Source organism: Lottia gigantea (genome assembly GCF_000327385.1).
Source record: "Lottia gigantea unplaced genomic scaffold LOTGIsca_28, whole genome shotgun sequence".
Classification (NCBI taxonomy): domain Eukaryota; kingdom Metazoa; phylum Mollusca; class Gastropoda; family Lottiidae; genus Lottia; species Lottia gigantea.
In genome coordinates this window covers 2,640,772-2,664,319 of record NW_008708898.1, presented here as the reverse complement: position 1 = coordinate 2,664,319, position 23,548 = coordinate 2,640,772, and the positions used below count along the sequence as shown (strand labels likewise).

General features: G+C 33.7%; 2 protein-coding genes across 2 annotated transcripts; one reads left to right on the top strand and one right to left on the bottom strand.

Moving 5' to 3' along the window:
* Nucleotides 1–3,617: 3,617 nt before the first annotated feature.
* Nucleotides 3,618–6,376, top strand: LOTGIDRAFT_161300 (hypothetical protein; the record flags this gene model as incomplete). The annotated part of the gene is made up of 4 exons (XM_009056622.1): nt 3,618–3,660; nt 4,697–4,882; nt 5,428–5,649; nt 6,147–6,376. 4 exons carry the CDS (start codon nt 3,618–3,620, stop codon nt 6,374–6,376), a joined length of 681 nt encoding a protein of 226 aa, XP_009054870.1.
* Nucleotides 6,377–15,133: 8,757 nt separating this feature from the next.
* LOTGIDRAFT_75206 (hypothetical protein) lies at nt 15,134–19,539 on the bottom strand (the record flags this gene model as incomplete). The annotated part of the gene is made up of 4 exons (XM_009056463.1): nt 15,134–15,242; nt 15,488–15,551; nt 16,964–17,046; nt 19,316–19,539. Coding segments are annotated over 4 exons (480 nt in total), but the record flags the coding sequence as incomplete, so codon positions are not given.
* Between the last annotated feature and the right edge of the window lie 4,009 nt (nt 19,540–23,548).

The window sequence follows — 23,548 nt, the reverse complement described above, 5'->3', positions numbered from 1 at the left end:
ACTCCTGTTGCTCACTGATTCTACCAAAAGCGTTTACGACCCGAGCTACCTTTATCTGAAAATCATTCCTATTTTCATTCATTCTGAGAAAGGGAAACATGTAAATATCGTTAGAAATGACAATTTGATATGATTAAGAACGCAGGCTACAATATAGCTAAATAACAACAAAAACAGCTTGTCGTATTTCATAAAGTCTTCTACATTGCATCACACACGGCTGCTGTCAGGAATGGGATATTTTCAAATTTTTGGTTGAAAAGTCACTGGGTCAGAGTAATATCATGTGTTGCAATCTGCTCGAGAAATAACCCAAAAACTACCTTAATATAATTTAAGTTCGTCTGATATCGGCGCCATCAAAAGAGAAAAGAAATCATAAAAAGTAATTCGTCGGAAAGGTTTAATTTTCCGGCTGTTTGGAGAGAAGAATTTTTCCAACGATAATCTTTAAAAATCATGATAAAACTATTAAAGGCAATATCTTAAGGATTTCTACAAGGAAAAATAATCATTTTGAATTTCATCTTTAGTGGGATCTTAATTTTTTTTTGCTGAGATGAATTGTATTGGTCAACAAATGTTTGTGTACCACTTTGTTGATGTTTCATTATGTTGGTTATTAAACCGTTATATAACCGTCTTCTACAATCCAGCAGTCACGATCATATTTACATCTTAAACGGGTTAAGTTAAGTCTTATATCTCGATTTGTATGTGGCCAGCATCACACGTTTAGATTCGAGCCCTTATTGATTGACAATATTATTGTCAGTGAAACAGTTCTACAATGGCGCAGGAACTCCAACTTTCTGGTGTACAGAGGGCGGTTGGAGTAAGTTCTTAACGTTGAAATTTCAGCCTTCCCTTCCTCGTGTATCGACAATTATCCGTGTTTGAACGACTTATCTTTTAAAGAGCCACTATTTCGAAAAACCATTAAAGACTTGATAAATTAACAAGACGTACAACAAGATACCCTAATTTTCAGGATTGAGATTGTGAACGAAATAAATAAAAGTATATTTGAAAAAGAATTTGTAATTTTCGTACAGTTCTAGTTATTCTGAAGACTACCTACGTAAATACAAGACCCAAATCCACCCCCGAAAAGGTGAACCATGGACTTAAATGTCAAAGGTCGCGAAAATATTAGGCGATAGTCCAATTGGAGGATATAAACAAGTTTTTTATTGATAAACAAATTTATATTTGAAGTAAAATTCACTTCAAACAGCTTTGGTCATTTAAGCAAAGCAATTAATACCCTTTTTGTGTAGGATATTAGGGCCAATGTCTTAATATTGTTCATTTAACTGTGAATAATGGGTATGATTTTACTTACCAATAATCGATGTCAATAAATTAGCAGTAACTCTAGAAATCAATGGTGAAAAGTCATGATTTATTTTTTCCATTAATATCAATTTAATAAGATTATAATCGATGCATGACCATATTAGGCTCATAATATATGTGATTTACTCTGTGACAGTTTATCTTGATTATGTCTCAGTTTTAAATTCTTAGTGATATCATGGCCTTTCTTAAACTAACAGTTACTGTCTTTTGGGTAGTTTGTGTTTCTAGAACAAATGGTAGGTTAATATTTTTTGTTTTTTTTTATCAAATCTTCTATTTCAGTTCGGAATAATGGGTAATTGTAATGGAAATTGGATTTTTTAGTGAAGTAATTTGATCAAGCTCATGTTTCTCACTGCCATTGTTTCTACGTTTAAGGATTCATGTTCGAATTTTATCGGTGAAGCGGACAAATAAAATAATTTATGAGGTTTTTTTTTTTAATGACAAAGTAAAGAAGATGATTTTTGTTTATTTTTATGTATCGCGGATGTTAAAACCCGGCTTTATTTTTACAATTTTCCATAAATGTCTGTTGCCGATGTAAATCAAGATTTATACACATAAAAATTAGACGTCTGTATTGCAAATATGGTGATATGGATATCGGAACAGCGCAAATAGAATGTCTCTGTATCCATTACGCATATAAATAGAGAATAAATCCTCTTTTGAATCTTAAAGTTAAATTTATTAAAATTATTTTGCATATTTTCGTTACAGCATAGATTGCGTGGTAAATCATTGTATATTGAAGACACTTTAAATACAATGAGTCTCTAGAGGAATTTACATTTAATTTTCTAAAAGATTAAGACGTAAATTCGAAAAAAGTAAAATTCTGATGTTCTATTATTGGTTTACCAATCACGTAGGAATTAAAAGAAGATAAGATAATTGATACTTTCTGCTGTTATGCCAATCAAACATTGTTTACTTGAACAGGAGATTCATCCTGATCCGCTTTCTCAAACAGTCTTCTGTGAAAGTTCTGCGTTTGCTCCGAACTGTAGTCAACAGATAGAAAGTGCCGAGAATTTCCGAATGCCACTTTCCGTTAATCCTCGGAAGTAGTTATTTAACGTTGGGTATGTATCCTTTTGTTTTCTGATTTTCGGATCCCCAGCTAGTTAGATATTCTCTGGTTAACCTTTAAGCGATCTCGACATACCCTCTATTTTCTTATCTGGTCGCCCTTTTTATTGATGCAGGGCAGAAAGACCTTGGTGAACAAAAAGGACAATTGAGCATGGCCGTGTGGGCGAAAGGCTGCAAATGTTAAAGATTCCTGTATCGACTTCATTATCCACAGAAATTGTATAATTTTTTACGTTTGAAAGTTAAAAATTCGACTCGAATTTTAGTGAGAGAATGCCATATATAGAAAACACATAGGAACAGACAGTGAAATTTCTAGTTTGAGGTATATTTGAAGGGATTATGCGCTTTCGTGCGTTTTAGTACTTCTTAAGACTATTAAAACACAATAAAGACCCAGATCAATCCCCAAAAATGCCAGCTGCCCCCCCCCCCCTTTTGGCTCTGCCACTGACCTGAAGGCTTCAATTATTTGACATTACAAACGTTAAATGATATTACTTTTCTCTTGTAACTATTTCTAAAAGGTTTTCTCGTTAGCTTGTCTTGCATTGATATATTGTGGCAAATTAAGTATAAAATAAACGATTCTGTCCAATTAGCCTACTTAAAGATAGACAAACCTTTCTCCACCTTTCGATAATACTGTACGTATGCACTAGCAGTCATCTGTGAACTATGACATTTTGATCAATATAAGTTGGACATTATTATATATGTACATTCAAACACACCGTTTTTTATGAACAAATCGATTATTGGAAATTCATTAAGAATATTGATACCATAGAAGAACTGATTTCATGTTTTAAAATCTACAAGATTTCTCTATTAATATTTCTAAAGGAAAATAATTACTATCAATCGAAAATGATCAAGATCTGTCTCAAAAAAAGGTTGTCATTTTTCTCAAATTGTTTATTGAAATTTGAGTGTGGTTTTATTGATCCACAGCCTCGGTCAGTGGGGATATCGGTTTGGTAGAAATATTCACAAAATACAATGTTCTCTTAATAACTGTCCACTGTGGGTTGAATTTTCAAGCATTGTGGACATTGATTTCAGTATTGACTTCTTCGGCAAAACTGTATATCATATGAAAGGTTGCAGATCAATGGTGTTAGAAAAATTGATCCAATGATAAAGGTAATGTATTTATGCCACCAAATGTCCAATTAACATTTAGTAAGTCGACTTTTGGTAAGCCTGCCTTAACCATTTGACAAACAGAATGTAACTTTTGATAAACCACTCAGATCTATATACTAATAAATCAATCAGTCAATAACAGTTGTTGGTTGAATTCAGTCTGAGAACTCGGACTTGACTCTAATAATCCAATAACGTTTATAACCGATAAATTGACTTGGTCTTATCTGATACGATTGTTTAAAAATTTATTAGACAAGATTGGATGCTTGTCGACGAATCGTAACAAAATACATATAATCTGGAAATGATATAGACATAGATACCTGATAAGAAAAAAATAACAGAGGTTTATAAAATACCGAAAGATAAAAGAAGCTTCACTTAACAGACACTGTCAGTTACATGGTCTGTGGTCAATAAACTCATTTAACATTCTACTGTTTCTTTTTGAAGCCAAGGCCATTTAACAGAGACCTTTTCGAATGTTAAGTATATCAGTTATCGGGAAAGAGAAGATTAATAATGAATTTCAATTTTATTTGCTAAATGTGCTACAAACTTAAATTGTTTTCCTCTGGAGATGTATAGTTATTAATTGGCATGTCTGTCCTGATAGCTCTGCCTACTGCATCTGAGTCCAAATGCCTATCATGCAGTTGCGTTAAGGGCGTGACTAACAATTAAAGGGATTGTAAAGAAGTTTTCATGGCTTCTTTTTGCATCATCTCATTTTTCCACAGCAAAAGCTGGCAAAAGGCCCCTTGCCTAATTTACTTAATCATAAAACACTTAAAGAATTAGTAGAATAGCTAAACCAGAATGTTACAATTCAGTGCCTCTGAAGCACATGGGAGTTGATAAAACCTCTTTTAGCCTTTTGGTATTTTACAACAAAAAAGACCACATTATTCAATTGCTTAATTTGTTTCATAAAATAGATATAAATTGGTTCATATATTACATTATATCATTGAATGTAGCATAATCACCAAATCAAAATTCTCAATATTTGATCGTTTGCATCTTTGTGAAGTTATGGCCTTTCTAACCACCAACTATTTTACTAGTTTCTTCATATTTTCAGGAAATTGTCCAAAGTTTGTTGGTAAAGACGGTCGGTCAAATCCAGTGACTTTCAATGAAATCTGTTATTATCCGTTTCCTGTAGATTATACCTACTCGGACGCCAAGTCTCTATGTGATTCTCAAGATACAAGATTACCCGTTCTTGATGAAGAGGTGAAACAGATAATACTTAATGGCCTGGCAGGTTCGTTGGTTCATTTATTCCCTAAAGGGGTAGTGATCGGGCGATGTGTCGATTCACTTAAACTCTATTATTTGATGCATTTTGATATTTGGGATGAATTAAAAATCTATACATGACGATGTTGAGTTGAGTCGTCCCTACAGACCTTTACTATGGAGGCAGATTGCGGAAGTGACAAGGTTCAATGGAACTGTTCGGTCTGGTTGGAAAACCGTTCCTTTTCAGGACCTAACGGTCTGGGCGGATTGTAATGCTTAATTATATGTATATGGATCACCTACAGCTGCTTCTACTAGATCAAGTCAAATCTCCTCATGTACACCGTCTGTAATCTGGGCCACATTTTAGATTCAATCCACATTGTGTCAACATAACCGAAGTCAACCGAATTCATTACATAACACTAGACGTTTTATGCTAATCCTTTCTCAATTTATGATTCCTTTCTTTATTTCTACATAATGTGCTATCAATCAATTTTTTTTTGCAGAAAGTTTTGATCGGTAATATCCCCTTTATCATTATGATATATTTTTCTTCTGCAGGCTTTATGGTCTCTAGTTATTGGACAAGCTTAGAATATATTGATAACATATGGTATTGGGTTGATGGTTCAAATAAATACCTGATGGCTAACCCAAGGTGGATCGATGACCCACCCTTAATTTCGACCTATGCGTATACTACAACCGATAGACACTGGGGAAGAATAAGTACGCCTATTACAAAACAGGTTATTTGTGAAGACGATCACACTCCACCAACAGGTATAATGTTAGCACGTTTTTACCACTGTCCATTACTGATGTACCGTTTAATACTTTTAGGTTCAATAAAAAGTCTAACATCCCGTACTATATCTTTGCATGTAACGATTGATCGATCAAATTTAGAAATTGATTTAGATATGGCAAGCTCTTATCATTGATCTCTGACTAATTTGCACACTGCGAACAGCATTCTCGCTAATATTGAGATACCGATTAGAAGCTTTTGAATGGGAATATAAATCGAGGCACTTTTAGTGATAATCCCAAACATCTACCTCTATTTCAGCCTCTGATAGATATATTTACATCGGCAGTCGACAAGTTTCAAAATAGCTATCAGAGGCTGGAATGTTTGAGATATTACGACAGTTGAAAATCATAAAAGCCGGGACTACTGTCTGATCATGACCGCTGTTTCGGTAAAAAACGGGTTACAATTCCAATATGTAGGATGTTATGCATCATGAATCTATTCCATTTGTTTTATTTTCCAGTTCAGGGTGTATTACCATTTCGGAAGTCAGGCTGTAATGCAATGAGTTATGCTCTCAATCTCAAAGAACTAAACCTCGTCAAAGCTCCGTCAGTTATTGGATGTGCAGCGATATGTATGGACACCATTTCGTGTGAATATTTGAAATATAATTTGCCTACTTCACAATGTCAGTTGTACACAGCCGGTGGAAACCTGAACATTTTTGATTGTTTTCTGTGTACATCATAAGATTATTAAAAAATCTTTAATATACAGTCGAGTAACCTAATTTCGTGGAAACCTATTATTCGTGGATTTCCGGAAATGATTAATAATTTACACGAGCGACCTTGCGCGACCTCCGCATTAGTTTGTTTTGATAAACATGGGTTTTCTCTACAATATTAGCTAGTAGAATGAATCCAGTAGTTTCAAGCAAGGTAAAATGTATTAATGTATACTTTGACAAATACAAAATGGCGGATTTCACTTATTACCAAACGTCACCATTTTTTATCTGCCGAATTTCCTTACAATCCCAAGCGGTAATTGGAATTCCAAGTGACGTATGCTAGAATATATTCCAACGAATGAAGTCACGTGATCAACTAGTGGATTCCGTGTCTGCAGAAAATTTCTATGGAACACAAAGTGGACCATATTCTTATGTTGTTTCAGTGACTTTTAGCAATAAATCACGCTACGTATCATATTTTGTCAGTCACTATTTTTTTTTTTAAATCGTGGTTCTTTGGAATTGTCACTAGTTATAATGAATTGATATTAAAGATAAATACTAAGAGAAGTTAATTATACCACCCGGTATCCATACAACGTGTTTTTCTAGACTTATTTATGGATCAAACATTGTACACGAAAATAGGTGACGCATTCTGCCGCCGTTGCCATGTTGGTTGCTCATGAAATATGGGTCAAAGTGAAGGATTCATAAAGAAAATCGAAATAAACCAATTTTAATTATTTTGTAGAATATCTGAGGAAACATCTAAGACATAAATTTTTTTTTTCGTTTTTTTTAACTTTGACGAAATTCGGTGTTGAATCCTTATATCCACGAAAATAGGTTACACCACTGTAATATATTTAATTTTTCAGCATATTCGATGCATTATCTAATTTCATATATCTTCCTTTTTGCCTTGGTTACTTTGAACGCATTTCACTATTCCGAAAACAAGACTATCATGTCTTTTAAAAGTGCATTGAAACGATTTGCATTAACCAGTTAAAGTGATATTTAATGCGATCAGCATTTTTTCAATATTAATTAAATCGTCATTACTAAATTTCGAAAAGTAAAATTGAGAAGTTGGATTGAAGTTTTATCTGAAAGTATTGTAGCCGGACAAACTTGGCTTCATCCGTTCCTGATACCAATGTGATATCGTCACGGTTAGGGCCAGACTCAAAAGGTTGCATATTATGGGAGTTAATCCAATCGCTAATTATTGAGAATCTTTAGCATGACCAATTTAGCAAAGCTTTTTGTATCTATACAAATCAATGAATCAATCAATGCATTTCAAGATTTTAGGCAATTGTCTTATAGATATATCACTTCCAAGGAATGTGTAAGGCCAGTTTTGTGGGGCCAGTATTGTAGATTTTCCTGGAATATATATTCATAGTATAGTGCAGCAAGACCAGCTCCATCATGTCTCTCACTTCCAATAAGTCTGAGACTTATCCCATACATGATGATATATTCAAATCAAAGGGATTTCCCTTGTGGCATCTATTTACGACAAGATTCCTTATGATTATTGCCGAAATAGCACGGTACGGATCTTGTAAATTTGATATATTTACTTGATTCATTACTTAGAAATGGGAGAGGCTTGCTGAATTCCCAGGGTGCTATCGGAATCGTACTCTATTCAATCATTGCGTCGAGAATAGATAACCATTTCCGACAGTTCAACTCCGACCTAATTTGATGGGCTCCGCTGGCTAAATGACTTAACCCGAAGGTTCAGGGTTCAATCCCTTTGAATTTCCGACCCGTTTCCCCCTGTCAGTGATGTGGTTTGGAAAGAGTCTAACGCAAAAAAGGTCACAATAAATATGACTACCATCATATGGAACGAAATTTGAAAGTGCCAGCCTCAATTCTCCATCTACCCCGCCCCTCTCCCTTGCCCTCCCGCAAAAAAGCCACCCAAGAAAAAGTAAAACCTCTTCCCATTTCGATATTGGGACATAAGGTCAGATAACATGTGATTTATGATGTACTTAAGTTTCACACCTGATTTAGCTCACGCTTCTCTTTTCGTAGGATACAGAGAATAGCAGAGTGATAAAATTTGATACTGTATATTTTTTCTTCTTATATTGATCAATTATAAATATCCAGCTTGGCATGTAATGCGGAAGTAATTCGTTTCCCAAGATATTGCATTTTAATAATTCTTTTGTTAAACTCTAATAATCTTTGTCTCTTGACTCTTATAGCCGCCTTTTATTACGTGATCACGTCTTTTTCTTATTCAAAGACACGTGCTTTTCTTTTTAATTTTCAGAAACTTATCGAAAGGAAATCCCAAATGGATTTATATGAATGGCACAAATGTGTATTTGCAAAAAAGTGATAATTCCAAGTACATTTAAACCAATGGTTAGAAATTTGATCTGAATTTACCCTACAATAACTTTTTCTCGAAAGTTATCTTTGCGTCCGTGATATCAGTTTACAATGAAAGGATGAATAATAAAAAACATGGGATTATCTTATGATAAGAAAGGCAGTGAATTAAAATCCAATGTTCGGACCTGTAGAAAATTCAGTCTAAAGCTATAAGTATTTGCACTAGTTATCAAGAACGTGAGAAAGTATATCGTTGTTATGTCTAGTTCAACACCACCAGAAATAAAACTCTTTTTTTTGCTTCCGATTTTACGACGTTCTATATATGGAAGTAAAATGACATCAAAGTAATGGAAATGTTTCTGACTCGGAGCACTAGAGAATTATGAAAAGATTATTATTACCAAATACTCGCTCAATTAAATTCGTGCATCATTTCAGTAGAAAAACGGCTGGAGGCTCACAGTGTTGTATTGTTGAATAGCAGGTATCCACTAATTCAATTTAAATAACTATAAATGTTTAATTTAAAGATAAGTGTAATTTCTAAGATATCAAGGGCAGAAGCAACGACTCTTTATAACCAATCTCTTGAAGAATGTGTCAGATGATTTTACCCGGATAACTCAACGCGACCTGTATCGGAAGCTTTTACAAGTATGATGATACAAGAATGAAATTTGTTTAAAATATTACACGAGGCACAATATTATTTGCTTCATACATTGTCGATATTGGTACCTTAACACCATGGGCGAGGGCAATCTCCCCTAAGAAATAAATGCAAATTTGACAAAATTATTGATTGCGGTTGCGTTTTGTGCGTATACAAATATAGTTTTCACGCAACTCATAGGTTTAAGCAAACGCTTTGTCTGAGGCCCCCATAACTCTTCATATGGCCATATACATGTTTATACTTAAAGGCCTTTAATGTCTGTTTCATAACGACTCAAACCTCTTAAAAGCTTAGATCAAAGCGAAATGTACATTAAGTAATGTAACGGTAAAGTAACGTTAATTAAAACATTTTTACCGTTGAGCTGTTGTTGCTCTTGTAATCTAATGACGTACATGTACTAATACAATGTAACCAAAATTAGGTGAATTGGTGCAGCAACCTTGATGGCAATCTTTCTCTCGATGCATACCGAATGACACTGCCAGCAGGACGTTACTGAACAGGGCCACCAACATTCATTTAGTTCAATCGTCCAAAATTTTGGTAATAGAGAGGTGATTTGGCTTTCGGTGTTATAGATGTAACATATAGAATTGAATATACGATGTACGACTTAAGACATTACTCTTGGTCCTGTTTTTCGAATTTGTCGAATACGTCATGGGTTTTGTTTAAGCCAAAGGGTTGAAGCACTTGCTGTGTGAGTGTAAAGGGACGAACAAAATATTTCGTCGTCTGCGTGCGCCGTACTGTGACGTATACCACCGAGTTTCTTTCAACTTAAACAAAACTTAGCCTTAACTTCTGGAGATTCCTCAAACAGACACTTCAATACCTTACTCTCTCGTTTGTTAAAATTATCATGTTATTCCCAGATGATATAATTAGTGATAAGTGCCATTTTAACACAATATCTGGGACCTGTATCTTAACTTAAACTGAGATAGTTTTAATGGGTCTAGTCTTTCTACCCATTTCAGGTTGAAAAGTAACAATAATTCATATCCCAAGATAGTCTATTTTTATTCATCTTTTAAACTGATCTTAAAATAATTTTTGTCTCTCGACTGTTATTCAATATCGTATTTTTTCCTTCTTTGAAGGCTTTTTAAAATTTATTTTCGAAATTGATTGATAGGAAGTTTCCAATGGATTTATATAATTTTAAATTGGCATTTAAGACTTAATCTTCCAGTCTCTTGATTATTCAATGAGTAAATTAGATATAATATCCATCTTTATAAACTACTCCGATTCTGGCTTTTTTCGTTGTTCAGCTTTCATGAAATAGCTTAATGCTATAGTTTAAAATCCAGTGAATCTAGCTAGTAAGTTGTCTATAAAATTACTCGCAATAGAATATAATATTTCACATTATCTACAAGGTAGTGTTGGTAGTCAGTTTTCAGCACTTGAATGAATGAATTAAACTCAAATTAACACCCGTTCATAACCGAAAGCATCATGTCAAGCAAGATGTCGAAGTTTTTAAGTCCATTTAGTTAGTTTTTATCAATAATAGATATTTCATTTGTGCTTTATCAGAAATAATCACGAAGATTTAAAACAGTTATCGGTTATCTAAATGAAATTAAAAAATACAATGCTATGAATTTCCAGTTATATTTTTAAGACTGAAAAACTTAGAAACAAATAAATGAGATGATATTAGACTTTTGTTCTGATGCTGCAGCTGTACCAAACAAAGTGTATCACTTATGTCATCTATTTCTTACTTAGCTTGACATTGTGAAGATGAAGTTAAGTAATAATCCTGTGGAAGAGCACCAAAGTATGTTTTCAAGTACATAAATGTCATGTTCTATTGTTTTATCTGCTTCAGATAGCCCTTCAGAACAAATTTTCATTAGATGTCACTTTGGCACTCTTGGGGAATTTTTTATGGACCAAATTCAAAATGGCCACCATCCTCGATATTCCGAATACTGTCTTAACTTTGCATCTAGGGCACCCATGGCCATAATATAAAAATATATGTTTGCGGATTTAAAGGAATTCATTTATTATGATTTTTAAACCAGGCCTTCAACACTCCCTACTAATAGTAGGGGTTGTTGTTGCACTAGTATTAAGGAAGGTTGTTGGACTTGTAGAAAGGGGTGTAATAAGACTGGTAGTGGAGATGTTGTTGGACTGATAGTAACAGATGTTGTTGGATAAACTTTTCCACCAGAATTTATGAAAATATTATTTGGATAAAAGTAACAATGTGTCAAATTGTACAGGATTCCTGAAGATCTTTATTGAGTATTGGACGTTTTAATTTAATTTTCGATATAATAATGTGTTCACAGGGAATAAAAAGCCAAAGTGCCACCCGGTGGAAATGTGTTCAGAAGGGCTAGCCGAAAATACAATAAAGATTGTATGTACTCCAAAACATACTTTCATCAAAATCTGATACCAGACTAAACTCTTAAGACACGCAGAAGTGATTTACCTAATCGCAGAGTGGCATCAGGTACCTCTAAATGGCGAATATTCTTAAAAAAAAAAATGTTAAGAATTGGGCTTAGATTTTATATGTGCAGGCTTTAACTCTAATGCCATAATTTGACCAAGATTCAGTTCATATGGCACTCCGCATTTTTGTGGGTCAAATTCTTTTTTCCTAAAATTTGTGAAAACCTACACCAAAATCTGGAGAAATGTGTCCTTTAACTATCTTAAAATTTTCACTAAAATAAAATCCAACTGTTAAATTTTTAACGCCAAAACTATTTAAAAATATTACGTAAGTTTGCATAAACTTTAGAGTTCGTAATGCTTTCTGTACGCCTACATGAAAAAGACGAAACTTGGTGGATTCTTTGTAATCAAACCCGACTGAAAATCAGAAAAATCGAGTTATTAACCCTTTTGTTGAATACGCTTTCCATTTTTGACTCTGAACACTTAAAGGCACGATTCTTGCCAGATTTTGACAAAACTTGGTTATATTATTCAGTATCACCCCAAAAAGTTCAAAAGATGTAGAATATTTCATAGTAGTAATTGTTACTGTACTGGCAATTTTTTTTTATTCAAAATCAAAAATGCAAGTAGGCTATATTATCTTGCCTGGCAAGCTATCTTTGGAATCTGTTAGAAAACTACTGTGCGGATTTAAGTAAACGCCTAATTGTAGAGAAATTTCTTATTTCAGATCAGAATAAGAACAGACGAAAACCCAATATCAAGACCCTTAATCCTAATTTCTAAAAAAAGTGTCTGCTCCACCCTAGGCCTGTACATTTGGGAGAATCAAACCCTCCCTTCCCCGAAATCTAATAATATCTAGCCATTATAAAACCAAACACCAAAACAAAGTCAAACTGCTTAATTAACTATTAGTACTCTACGTATTTAATGAAGCCTTTTAAAATAAACTAAAATATATTTTGTAAGTAATTACATAGATATAAATAGCATACTTTAGAAATATTTTTCAGGAATAATTTACATAAAAGATAGCTTGCCAGGCAAGGTGATCTACGCCCACTGGCAGCTTTGATTTTAAATTAAATATTTCATATTGTGCCTTCTAGAGTGTTGACGTGCTAAATATTGAACGCATTTTTAAGAACAAGGGCAATAACTCCTACTAAATATTTTCCGATTTTTATGATTTTAAATAGAGTTCATCCTTGGGTGATAACAAACACTCACACTAAGTTTCATCAAAATCTGTCAAGAATTGCACCTTCTAGACTGTTAACGAGCGTTTCAAGAACAAGGGCAATAACTCATACTAAATATTTTACGTGTTTTCTGATTTTCAATAGGGTTCATCCTTTCATATGGGCGTATAAAAATTGGAATGCCCATTGTGCCAAATGTGTTGCATATTTGGATGATAAAATGATTGTTGCGCAGTTATTCTTCTGAAATCCAATAATATTGCTCTACGCAATTGTATCTTCCCGTTCAGTCGGTTGATAGAGTTGAGAGCTCGGGATTGAATAGGTCTGCTAACCTCCCGCTGCTTAGTCCTGCTTAGACAGAGATGGGGCAGAGAAAGTATACATGCACTTATCTATGCTGAGTTGCAGCTTTTTCCAACAAAGCTCTTTCTAGTTATTATTTACTATCGATCTGACAAGCTGCCGCTTGCTAATACAAATCACTATCAGGTAAATATGTACTGTGACAATATATGTACTTTATCTTTGACGATATGCTAACGCAATGTCTTCGAAATTCCATCTTCATTAGCCTACATGGTGCAGAAAAGTAGGACATAAAACTCCATTCATTTCATTTCATTTTCGAAAGTCAGCAAATAAACGGCTGACACAGTTTTACGACCACTGTATATCATGGCTTCACTAAACAAATGAAAAACATACAGGCAAACCGTGGGCACAGACAACTGTCAAGGTAAAAAATCTCAATAAGTCATATTAAAAACTTTACGTTACGAAACTGAATTATTGTCATTTCATATCTTTTGAAATATATTACAATTAAAAATCATATTGGTGTTTACTATAATGTAGATATGGGTTTATCTATGTTTCAGAACCTTTATACCAGTGAAGAATTTATTGAATAATATATCAAATATCATGCAAACATCAAAAGAATTACTTCACTACAAAAGAATCACACATATTTCATACTTGGTCTAACATGATCAATTTTAATGGTTAATGGCAAGATTTTGGAAGTCGCGAATGGTCTTTGAGCTGAAAGTAGGTGTTATAAATGAGATCATTTCGATGTTCTTTTCTTGAGGTTGATGTAAACTTATGTGTAGACAACTTTCATTAATATACTGTTATTGTCAACAGACAGAGCAGGGTTAGCATCAGTTGGAAAATGATTTCGACGGCGTGTTGAAGAGTATGATTTGTTTACTTATCTTGGGCTAATTATATGTCTCGTTTAAATAACGCACTCCGAGTAATTACAGGCACTGAAAACTGTTATTAATTTATCACTTCAAAGTTAAATGAACAATTTGTAGACGAAAGACATAGGAATTCTGTTTATTTACTCCTATAAGATGGCTTCGTTTGACAGGATGATTATATACCGTTTATAACTGACCAGATGCCCCCTCCGACGTCCGCGTCAGAAAACCAGCATTAAATGGTCCGTAATTAAGTTAATTATATGACTTCCAACTCGATGAACAATTAGTATTTACATATAACAGTCTTGATTATGTCGTCTAGGGTAAGGGGAATGTAAATGTCGTATTCTCCAAATGATATAGGCACTCCATTTTTTGGCTTCTCTTCTAAACGTTGCTGTAAACATACCTAGAAATATAAGGTAATTATCAGAACAAGAAAAACAATCCATTGTCATCTTAAAATGCATGTAATGCCTGTGGCCATCCAATTAGACATATAGAATGAAAAAGCAAGAAATTGATTGAGGTTTTATGAATATACAAGAAGAACATTTATCAACATAGTTTATAGTTGAATTTTAGATCAAGATTTTCAGAGTTATTGCGAATTTTACATCTTACAACTAAATTCAAGGTACAAGAACTTGTAGAATACACACATACGTATATTAACGATCTGAATGGTAATATTCTTAGATTTGGATAGTTAAAGCTAAAGATAACAAAAACCTACATATCATATTACACTGACAAGTTTACCAGTTTCGGCGCTCTGGGGTCATAGACACAAATTGTAAATAATTTATTAAAATACATGTCCTAAGCAGACAGAAGGACGAAAAAGTACCGAAAGCAACAAAACAAAACGACAGACTTACCATAAACCATGGGATCTATACAGGCATTTGACACAGCAAATAAAAACAACCCTCTCTGGACTTTCGGATCTATTCTTGAGGCTGCGTCTCTGTTCAAAATAAAAGTTCACATATGAATTCTCAATTAGAAATACATATATTCCAAACGAATTCATTCTAGAAAAAGCATCCTGTTCTGTCCAAAATGATGGAAAATTTCTAACATCGCTTTCATAATTCGTATTTTGATAAAAAAAAAAAACTTTTGGGCTTGGACTCAACTCAAGGCGGGCCATCGACAAGGATTTACTTTTAATTTACTGGAATAGGTTAAATATAATTAAAAGCAGCTTACCTGTTGAACCACCATAATGCTGACATGAAGAAATAAGGCGTCCAACACAGAATAAAAGCACTTACTGAAAGAATAAACAGGCCTCGTTCAAATATAACATTTTCAAGGTAATATGTAGAGAAATCTGAAAATGGACCTGGTCGTAATATAAAAAATAAAAATGAAGATGAAAGGCAGTATTATCATTTGTTATCAGGGCCATGTTGTCAGCTACTCAATAGTGAAGGCTTTTTGTAACCAGGAACTTAAGTTTGTTTGGATGATTTCATAAATTCAAGTAAACAGAAAAAAAACGAAACGAAATAATTAGAGCTGTGGTGTTTTGTGGTATAGAACACACATGGACACATAATATATACATATATATATTAAAATCCAACTTCTTTATGACACCGACCGCCCTAACCGGAGGTAAAACATTGCGCGAAAATTGGTATGACTAATATTTATGATCACAAAATGAAATGAATGGAGTCTTACGTCCTACTTTTCTGCACCATTTAAGATCACAGATTAGTATACAGGGGTTGTTGAATAGAAAGAAATAATCGATACAATACCTTAAAGGGATTATAAAGAGGTTTCTTAACTTTTTATCTGTTATCAATTTCAATCCTCTTTACAATCCCTTTAAATAATGTATATCCGTTATGGGAAAAACATGATGCTGATTAAACGCATTTCCAATATCCGTGTCTTTTTAAACTTCCGGTTAGACCGGAAGCGAGATTGAGTGACTGTCTATTAATAACAATCCTATTGATTTTAATGTCAGGATAAAACAGGGACTGTTTGAAAACTATGCAACAAAGATGTTACCGGCTGGATGTGATCAATTTACAACATGTACATTTGTTAAGATAATTGTATTTAGGAATTTTCATCACCACAAATAGAATGTGAAAAGCACAACATTAAACCCTTTTGTATCACAGAAATAAGTCTTTGATTCTATTAATTTGACGTAATGTGAAGCAGAGGACTAAGTTAGTTTTTTGGCAGGAAACTATAACCATTCTTAATTTGACATAATTCTTTGTGACACGAAAATCAAAAGTTAAATTCTGCTAATACTGACCGACTGTCTTAGACATACAATATCCCATAATTCTCACTTTAAGTTGGCAAATCCTTTATTGAACAGAGCAATTGATTGGTTGAATATCAAATTACTGAGAATATCTCGCATATCCATATCGTCAGATCATGGATGGCAGATGCATTCACCAAAAGAAAAAAAGAAGAATCCAGATCTGAAGTACAATAAGATTTATAAGATCTTCTCGTCATCATCAGAAAGAGTCTGGACGATTATAGATGATAGCACACCACTTTCATATAAATGTACGCAAACTTGGGTGTTGAACTCGTAATTTGAAAGGTGAAATGGGTGGTTATCTTTTCTATTTATTTGTTTGTGATCCTAAAATATAAACGGAGCCATGTCCTCAGTCGAAGAACAATTGATCAACTCACCTATTACTAAGGTCATTTTTAACGTTCTGATTTTAGCTTTTCCGATTTTTCCGGCTGAGGAGCACCTGATAGCAGCTTGATTTCTCCGATGACAGCCTTGTATTAAAGATACTGAAAATAAATGTAATACCAATATAATCTGTAATTACATTAATGAGACGATGTAGTTAGTACACCTGTAACGGTCACCAGGGTTAAAGTTCAACACGCAATACCGCAACGAAAGCTTAATCTAATCCGAAATGAAATGAAAAGAATGGAATTTTACGTCCTACTTTTCTGCTATTCTAATCCGAGTGTCCATATTTATTATATTAGTGAACCCAGTGGACTTCAACAATCTGAAGAAAAAAATATGTCTCTGTTACGGTTGTATGAAACAACTTACTAGTAAGCTTGGTTTATTATGTCACAAATTATCATGTCACTAATATTGGGATAAAAGAGGTCCAAAGTGGTATATCAATGTAATTACATTTGTGAGTAATATTGACCAGCAATGGCAGGTGTGGCGAGAGGCACAGTATGATTACTCTGATACCACATTTCACAATACAATACTTCCTTATTTATGATTAATATATTTATACTTGAAAAGTTCATTAACTGTTAATAATGTAGAGCCGAAATGTACATTTTGATTTTGGTTGGTTTTGTTTTGCGGTTCGGATCAGTGGTACCTGTTTTTTGTATTATTGCTTTACCTACCGAAAACTGACTTCAGGTTCCTTAGACTGTTATCTTAAGAACTTAATTAAGTCGACTATCATTTATAAGAATAACATGGCAGAGACATGAGAGCTTCTTTAATATGACAGTGAAAAATATAGACAACTATATCCTTCAGGGAGGCTTTAGACGTTGTTATCCTAACCATATTGACCCTACTTCACGCCACAACATAACACTTGAAGCACAATCACTGCCGAAGATTGATGAAGGTTAAGACACTTTCTACATGATTATTAAATGAGGTAGACTATCGTAGGTTTGCAGTTATTTCTATTTCAAAGGGAACATGTTCGAGTAAGCTCATGGGAATGTTCTTTTTTGCAAATTGGAATATAAAAATAGTCATGGGATTGAGAAGATTAACTTGAATGCCTACCAGCTGTTGATGGTAAAACAGTTGCAAGTGGTTCATTTCTGGTGTTCTGATTTCAAGTGTTGTTTTGTCTCCAAAATGGAATTTAAAAATATAGCCCGTAGCCCAGATATAAATAATCTTTAATTAGCTGACAATATCCTAACAATGATCCCTTCGAGCTGTTGGTGGGCGATAATGCCGATATACCGACTTACAGTTGCCTTGTTTATCATGAACTCAATGTTCTAGGCTACGACAGACGGTGACCTTTTAAATATTGTCTAAACTGAAATAAAGATCATCTCCAAGAAGTTTGAAATTGCTGGTATGAATACACCAGACCTCTTCATCCGAAGCTTGTGACAACTAAACCAAAGACGCCGGATGAGAACTATTAGTCACGGAATATCTCATATATATAAATTCTAATATTAACAAGAAGTATTGTGTATTTTTCCAGAAATGTTTAAAGTTTTATTTCCAACATATTTCTGAGTAATTCAATCTCATTGAATAAGATGTTTTTGTGAAACAGTCGTATATATTCCTGTGTTGTAGGGATTATTTCCATGTAAAACATAACAGTTTAAAGCAGATACCATATATTAAACCAGAGCAAAATTGTTAAAATCAAATTGATAAACCAAGTACTAACGATCCGACCCGAAATCCAAGAAACAATACAATGGCGAATCATTGGTAGCAGCTAATGAACATGAGGAACGTGAATAATTAATTCATAATGAGTAATTCAGCCTCATTGAATTAGATGTGTGAAATGGTCGTTTATATGTCTGTATTGTAGGATTTATTTCCATGTAAGAACATAGCTTAAGCCAAAGTCTTCCAATACATCAACCTCGAGAAAAAATTGTTAAACTCTGATGATAAAACAATGGTACTTTGTAAGATTAAAAACACTTAACACAAAAACCCATGAAATTTACATTTAAAAAGTTGTAGTACTTCAATTTCGTCAAAGTCAATATTAGCTGAGATCTTCTTACCCACGAACCAACAATCATATTTTCTAGCAGTTGCCAGTGCTCTGGTGTTTTAAATGCTGTTTTTTTTATTGTCAATGGCTTCTTTGTTTATGGCAATATAAAGAAATTTGAATATTGAGAACCATTGGTTAGAATCTGTCTCCGTTCAAAAAATCTACAACTGCTGCGTCCGTCAAGCTTCGATTCTTGAACTATTCCACCAATAAATAAATAACATTTCCAAATTCGTGCTTCAAATTTTTATATAACATAATATACTCACTTGTTCTTTCGTGTTTTTTCATATTTGCATTTCTATGAATTTTACACAATATTAAGGAATATGAAGTCGTTATCACAGCCAATGGCATCACATACACAGTTATAACATTAAATAAATTGTAGGCTAATTCATGACTTTGGGACGGAAAAAAGTTGAAAGTTACACACTGTTCAAACCAAGCGAACACTGGATGTTGTTCTACATGGAAAATGACACTCTGAAAGTAGAAAATATAAGACATTAAACACAACCGCCACATAAAATAGCTTCAGACTTATCAAGTGGGTCGTTATGGTATAACTTCAGACAAATAACTATATATAAACAATTCCCAAGTGATACCCGAATCTCTGAATTAAAAATCAAATCGATATCGATTGAAGTTAATTAAAAAAATAGCCTGCTTGGTTTATTTTAAGATGTCTACTTTTTTTCTATTTAGAAAGTAAGAGGTCTTTAGATCTTTTGCTGACGTGTTTCGTCTCTTTAGACCAGGAATTTCAAATTGTATCTGGCGAGGTTCTGTCAAACGATGAACCAAACCCTCGGCTATATTCTTGATTGTGTCACTATCACAGTTCAATGTTGTACATTTGGCTAATACTTCGAACCGAATCACTCTTATGAACTATAGAATGGTTTCCATTTGTACCATTGTAAGTTATGGAGGCTACAGACAACACCCAACTCTCAATCATAATCTAGAGGATGTGCACTGTTTTATTATCATCAGAAGAAGCACCAATCCCTGGATCATTTCTCAGATTGTTGTCCACAATTACTGCTGTTCTCTTTTCGGCAGAAACGACAACAGTGTTGAACTGTGCGGTGTATATGGTCACTGGTTTAATAATCTCAGCATGTGTATTTACTATAACAGGAATAATAAATTTTTGATAGATCCAACTAAACTATACATGATATATAAAGAACTTTAAAGAATAAAAACAATTAACAAACAATAACATATTACAACGTATACAGATTGTCGTGGATGAGGTAGGAAACAAAAACAAGATTATAAAATACAGAGGTCAGATTGACATGCACGTTTAGATACTCTTTTTCCTTGAATTTAAATAGGATTTTTATCGATTTAATTGAGCTATAATGAAATTTGTAGAAATTCGATTTTCTTAAAGCAATTTATGATTTATCATGTCATATCAAAAGCCATCTTGACACTTACACGGTTTTTTGTCCCCGAAATGTGAAGCAATTGGTCGTGGCAAGGTGTACCATTCTAGTTCCTCTCAGTGGAGCACAGGGTTTGCGACCTGGAGCCTTATTCTACAAAACTTAACTTAACTTAAATAAAATTTAAAGTTTTCAAAAATAAGGGCCCAGTTCGCGAATTATATAAACATGCATACATAACGCAATCCATGACCGAAATATTGGCCTGGATGCGCTAAGTTATAAATTGGTTGTACATTGTTCACGCTTTGAAACGCACCGCCAGTAGTGTTTGTGCCTAGTGTGCGCAGTGTTCATCCACCTCCCACACGTCCCATATTCATATGTCAGGGAAAAGGAAGTTTTTTCACATTGTCAAGTTATTTAAGAATCAATGCAATAGTCCTGTTGTGATAACTGACAACTAGCTTCCTATGAATATTGACAAAAAGTCATTCAACTAGTTGTTGTTTTTCTAATTGATATAATCAACGGTCTGACAATTTCCTGCAGTCATTAACAATTCTTTTGATGAAGTCGCAGAGATTCTGATAAACAAGACGCATGTCTGCCAAGGTAAAATTTGCCAACAGGAAAATTGTGTAGCCTTTGGGAAATTCAGAAATATCAAGTGTAATAGGGTGCATTTTTAACCAAACTTGATATTTTATTTAATTGTTGTCTGGTTTTATAATGCATCTGTATGTTTTAAAGAGCATATAATTACTAAATATTGGCCTTACTAACATTAACTATTGTCCTCTCTATTCTCTTAACTTAAACTGATCTGTAGGGTAGTCAGTCCAGTGAGTTGCTGGTGAGTTTTCATCACTTTAGATCTCTCTTAAGTCGTCTCACTTGGACCTTGGATACCAGAGTGGTTTCTTTTTTATCTTTTGAAAATAATATATGTCTGTTTTGAGCCTCAATTTTTTCTACCAAGCTCTACCATCTTTGGAACAACTTTTCTTCAGGTATGTGTGTTTGGGGTATTAGCTAGGGTAATTGTAGTATTTGAATGACTATATTTTAATAGCAAGAAGAGTGATTGTGGTTAATGTTCTAGCTATGTATAGCATCTGGCAGCCATATTTAATATTTCTGTTTCACCTGCATTTAAGACACTTCATTATACTTTTTATAATAATAATCCTTTATTTAATTACAGGTGTAGAAAATAATATAAGTTAAGATAATATCAGTTGTTAGATATACACCCCACCTTTGGGTTAGTATTCATGTTTACATATATTTTCTCTGTATATATTATCCATATTAATTTATCAAAAGGTGCTATATTTAATTATGTGCATATTACTATTTAGCTTACTGTGATAATAATATTCGGTGTTATAGGTTTTAATTGTATATATTATTATTACAGTGTGTTTGTCTATCATGGAATAAAGTTTGTAAGATTCAGAGAGTTTTGAATAGTACCGAACTTTCCAATTGATCCTAATCCAACTTCCAACTACCACGACTACCTAGTTTACGATATCAACATCCACTGGAAGCGAACGTTAACTTATCTACCTATACCTACCCTATACATCAATTAATGGACGTAGCGTTTAATGCATAGCACCTTTATTTTTTAACGTTAACAAGCTATGCCTTTTGTGTTTTTAATGCCATCCTAGACAGATTTTATGGTGGTCATATTGTCGTTATATGGCTAATGGTGGTTAATATTCTACACCATGTATTAATACCAATCTACTTTATAAAACTGTATCAAATGACTATCGGTAATTGTCAGGTAAACAAAAACGAGTCTATTTATCCTCCACATGACTATATGTAACTTGCGTTATCAAGATATTTAAGCAAAAATAGATTTTAGTTTGACTTAAGGAAATAACATTTTTCTTTTTCTGCAATTTGTCTTATATTAGAGATCTTTGACCAGAGATTTATGAGTGATATCATATTGAATCTTTAAAAAAAAAACACCTACAAGCAAGATAATTCCGTTAGTCAAAAATCTCGCCCAAAGAATTGCAAAATCAGGATTAAAGTTTATGGTAATATCATCAGGTATTTCGAAGAGAGTAAGCGTGCTCTGCTTCGCGCGCGGCATCCGCCACTTCTATAATGGTAAAATCACAAAATACAACCAATACAATCAATTCATGTCTGACCAAACAAATCATCAGCGATATTGATAATATTATGGATTTGGCATCCTTTCCATCTGGTACACCACCTTAACCATTAAAACTAAAAAAAAATATGTCTATGATCAAGGCGTATTACTGAATGTAAGCGTATTACTGTCTGTAATTACTACCTCTGATGCCACTAGGGAGACGCACACTTTGCCGAGCTTGACAGAAATTCAAATTAATTCCTAGTCCTCAGACAATAATATAACTGGTAGCGAGAAAAATAACTCTCTAATCTCTATGATCGAGAAAAGTAACAAGAAAACGAATTAATTATAAGTTTACATTAAAAAGTTTATTGTTGAAGTCTCATTCCGATTGGTGACCTGCATAACAGCCTCTAATACTTTGTGCTTTCCGTTGTCTTTTACAAGTTAATTTAAAGCCTTAATCACAGACACTTGACGCGTAAATCATGAAATGGAAAAATTGTTAAATGTCTAGTATATATATTTTTTTTAGAATATTTTTCTCATTATTTTCATGATTTAAATGTCACGTCCCAGTACGCTATGAGACAGTGTTTAGATTCCAAGCAATTCTGGAATACATTTTCTTCGACTTTTGAAATTACATATTATAGAATGACATAAATATTGCAGTGTCGCTAGAAAAAGTAATATCACATATATTTGGAGTTGGTCTAGATTTGTTGCTATGAACGTGTACTTCTGCCATATGAACTCGGGGGCGTATCTAGTAATTGGCCAAAAATGAGTGGGGTATCTCCAAGGCGACGCCAAAGGCCAAGGGATTTTAGATGGCCTGGGATGAATTTTTAGCATTTACATTTCACTATCAGATAAGACCTTTCAAAGGCGTCGGGGGGGGGGGGGGGGGGGGGGGGAAAAGGGCCGGGGGGGGGGGGGGGGGCAAAAACCCCAA